Here is a 3053-nt window from a genome sequence, read left to right as displayed (position 1 = left end):
GAAAAGTTGCCTCGTCTCTGAATTTCTTTCAGACAATGTCGTTTGAAAGCCTGCGTGCTTACACTGGTTGGAAGTCTTCCAGAGTTTTCTTCAAGCACTACGCGAAGAAATTACAAGAAATAAAATTTCATGTGGTAGCGGCAGGCAGTGTTATAAAACCTGCCGCTTGATTACTGCGAAGAACAGTGCACTAATTGGGACTTTTAGTGAAGGGTATACATGATAGACTTTTAAGGTATATCATGTTGAGTATTGTGTTTAGGAAGACACTATAGACTGTTCTATCAATACAGGTGACATCAAGCATAATAAGCTGACACAAGTGCCAGGCATTCTTATATGCACAGTGTTCCTAGTAATAACAGCATACATAGTGAAATATTATATTTCCCTTTGAGTGGCTAATGTTTCCTTTTCTGGGTGAAACTTATTTATTTTCTGTTATTACTGTTTATGCTTTTACGCAGAATTGTTCAGCGTAAGATGTAATTGATTACATCCATGATTTCTATTTTTGTAGTAAACAATAGAAGGAATCTTTACGTCTCTTTCGCCTCAAACATTCGAAATTATGTGTAAATCAGAGCATCCTTGATTCTTTTAATATTTAAGGAAATATTGGGGAACTATGGTTTCTACCATTCCAAGCAAACGGGTAAGAACTGATTGTACTAACTGTTTATCTTACTGATTTAAGGTTTCCTACATGGATACAAACCTGTCTGTCTCTTTATATCCAGACTTGGGAGGATTCAGTAACCTATACAGGACTATACCATCTAAGTCCAAACTAGGCTTTACATATATAATGACACTAATATACATACTGTTTGCTAGATTGTTCCTTGAACTCACAATCCTCGGGATTTTTCCTAAAGTCTACCTAAACTTTTCCCTGTAGGGGGCAGGAAGAACTGACATATTTTATGATCAGTTAATTGATGTACATCAAGAGTCTCTGGTCCAGAAGACCAAATAGGAAATATTTATCTCGAGATAACGACACTATTGAAAATCCACAGATACATTAATGCTCTGGTAAACTTCCATCACGACGACATGGCCTGAGCCCAAAAAACGGATTTTGAGCGAAGCGAAAAATCTATTTTTGGGTGAGGTAGCCATGTCGTCCTGATGGACCCACCCTCTTTTTAACAAAAGGATAAAGAATCCCTCCCTATGGTAGAGTATCTGCAACACCTACAAAGCTACGAAGAATGGCTTGGTGGCGCCTCGCGGTGGCGATTCAGCGCACTATTTACAGCACAGTAGGAGTGTCGAGAGCATCGCCTCTTTAACGACTCTCCTATATTCTTGCCACTTTTCCCTCTCGAAGCGAAAACGCTATTGGGGTTGTAGATAGCTATGAGACGTGTCAAGAATACGTCCTCTGATATACGCGATATCCCTTTTCAAATTTTAAGGGATATTCGCTCCAGGAGTTAGAATTCTGGATACCTTCGGTAAATTCTCTGGGATACAGTCGCTCCCCTACTTACGAACATTCGAGTTACGAACAACGGTACATACGAACATGTCTGCGCGTGTGTCGAAAAATTTTCGGAAAGAGATGCTGTAAGTTAGATTTTATATTGCACGCCTTTTTCCGAGTAGTGCTTCTTTCCGCCGCTAATACCGACGCTTGCCGCTGTGAGAGCTCACCCAGCATCCACCTTCCTCTGCCCAGTTCGTTTTTATCATTAAATATCTCGTGCATCCATTATTCAATATGGTTGGTGAAAAGCGAAAGGCTTCTAGTGAGACTGGTAGTGCAAAGAAGAGGCAAGCCATTTCATTTGAAACGAAAGTGGCAATAATAAAGAAGCTTGGTACGGGTAAGAAAATGGTGAGCGTTGCACGGGCATACAACTTGAATCGTTCGACCGTCGGTACCATTTATAAACAGAAAGATCGTATAATGGAACACGTGAAAGGTGCAGTGCCGATGCAATCGACGATCATTAGCAAAAAAAGAGGGAAAATCATAGAAGAGATGGAGAAACTTCTCACCATTTGGCTCGAGGATCAGCAGCAGCGGCGTATTCCTCTGAGCCTTATGCTCATTCAGGAGAAGGCCAAATCTATCTTTGAGGATGTCAAGGCTAAGGCTGGGGAAAGCACTGCCGAAGAAACGTTAATGCCAGCCACGGGTGGTTTTCCCGTTTCAAGAAGAGGGCTAATCTCCACCATGTGTCTGTATCCGGAGAGGCCGCATCTGCGGACAAAGAGGCTGCCGAGCGATTCCCCCAAGTGTTGAAGGAGATCATTGAGGAGGGTGGCTATTCGGCTAAGCAGATCTTCAATGTCGACAAAACGGGTCTTTTTTGGAAGAAAATGCCAGAGAAGACCTACATTAGCCGTGAGGAGAAGACGATGCCCGGATATAAAGCGGCTAAAGACCGCCTAACCTTAATGCTTGGGGCGAATGCTGAAGGGAGCTACAAGCTGAAGCCGCTGCTAGTTTACCGAGCAGCTAACCCTCGAGCCCTGAAGAACGTGACGAAAAACTCTCTCCCCGTTATATGGATGTCAAACATGAAGGCATGGGTGACACTCGCTGTATTTGAGGACTGGTTCTTCCACCATTTCATCCCAGAAGTGAAGTTGTATTGCTGGGAAAATGGAATTCCATTCAAGATCCTGCTGGTGCTGGACAATGCCCCTGGCCACCCCCCGCACTTGAATGATTTTCATCCTGATGTCAAAGTTGTGTACCTGCCGCCAAATACAACTTCACTTCTGCAGCCGATGGACCAGGGCGTTATCGCCAATTTCAAGAAATATTACACCCGACGGACGTACAGGATGGCCTTGAAAGCAGTGCATTCTGACCCCGAGATGACCTTACGGAGCTACTGGAAGTCGTATAACATCTTTAACTGCGTAAAAAACATTGATGCATCGTGGCGTGAGGTTACCGAGGTCAACCTCAACGCCGTGTGGAGGACTCTATGCCCTCAGTTCGTCAACGACTTCCGTGGCTTTGATCAGGAGGGCATCAATAAAGAAATTCTCAGCACTCTTGTCGGCCTAAGTGACAAACTCGAGCTTGA

General features: G+C 43.6%; 2 protein-coding genes across 2 annotated transcripts in view; both read left to right on the top strand.

Annotated features, from left to right (window-relative positions):
* Positions 1–1729: 1729 nt before the first annotated feature.
* On the top strand, positions 1730–2257 carry LOC137645338 (putative CENPB DNA-binding domain-containing protein 1). Its single transcript, XM_068378149.1, has one exon. It carries the CDS (start codon positions 1730–1732, stop codon positions 2255–2257), a length of 528 nt encoding a protein of 175 aa, XP_068234250.1.
* Positions 2258–2334: 77 nt separating this feature from the next.
* LOC137645337 (tigger transposable element-derived protein 1-like) overlaps positions 2335–3053 on the top strand; it is an 894-nt gene continuing 175 nt past the window's right edge. The window contains exon 1 of the mRNA XM_068378148.1: positions 2335–3053. This exon is cut by the window's right edge and continues 175 nt beyond it. Coding sequence (XP_068234249.1) covers positions 2335–3053 — 719 coding nt within the window.

The sequence above is a fragment of the Palaemon carinicauda genome, chromosome 8 (assembly GCF_036898095.1).
Source record: "Palaemon carinicauda isolate YSFRI2023 chromosome 8, ASM3689809v2, whole genome shotgun sequence".
Taxonomy (NCBI): domain Eukaryota; kingdom Metazoa; phylum Arthropoda; class Malacostraca; order Decapoda; family Palaemonidae; genus Palaemon; species Palaemon carinicauda.
This window is presented reverse-complemented; position numbering and strand designations above follow the sequence as displayed.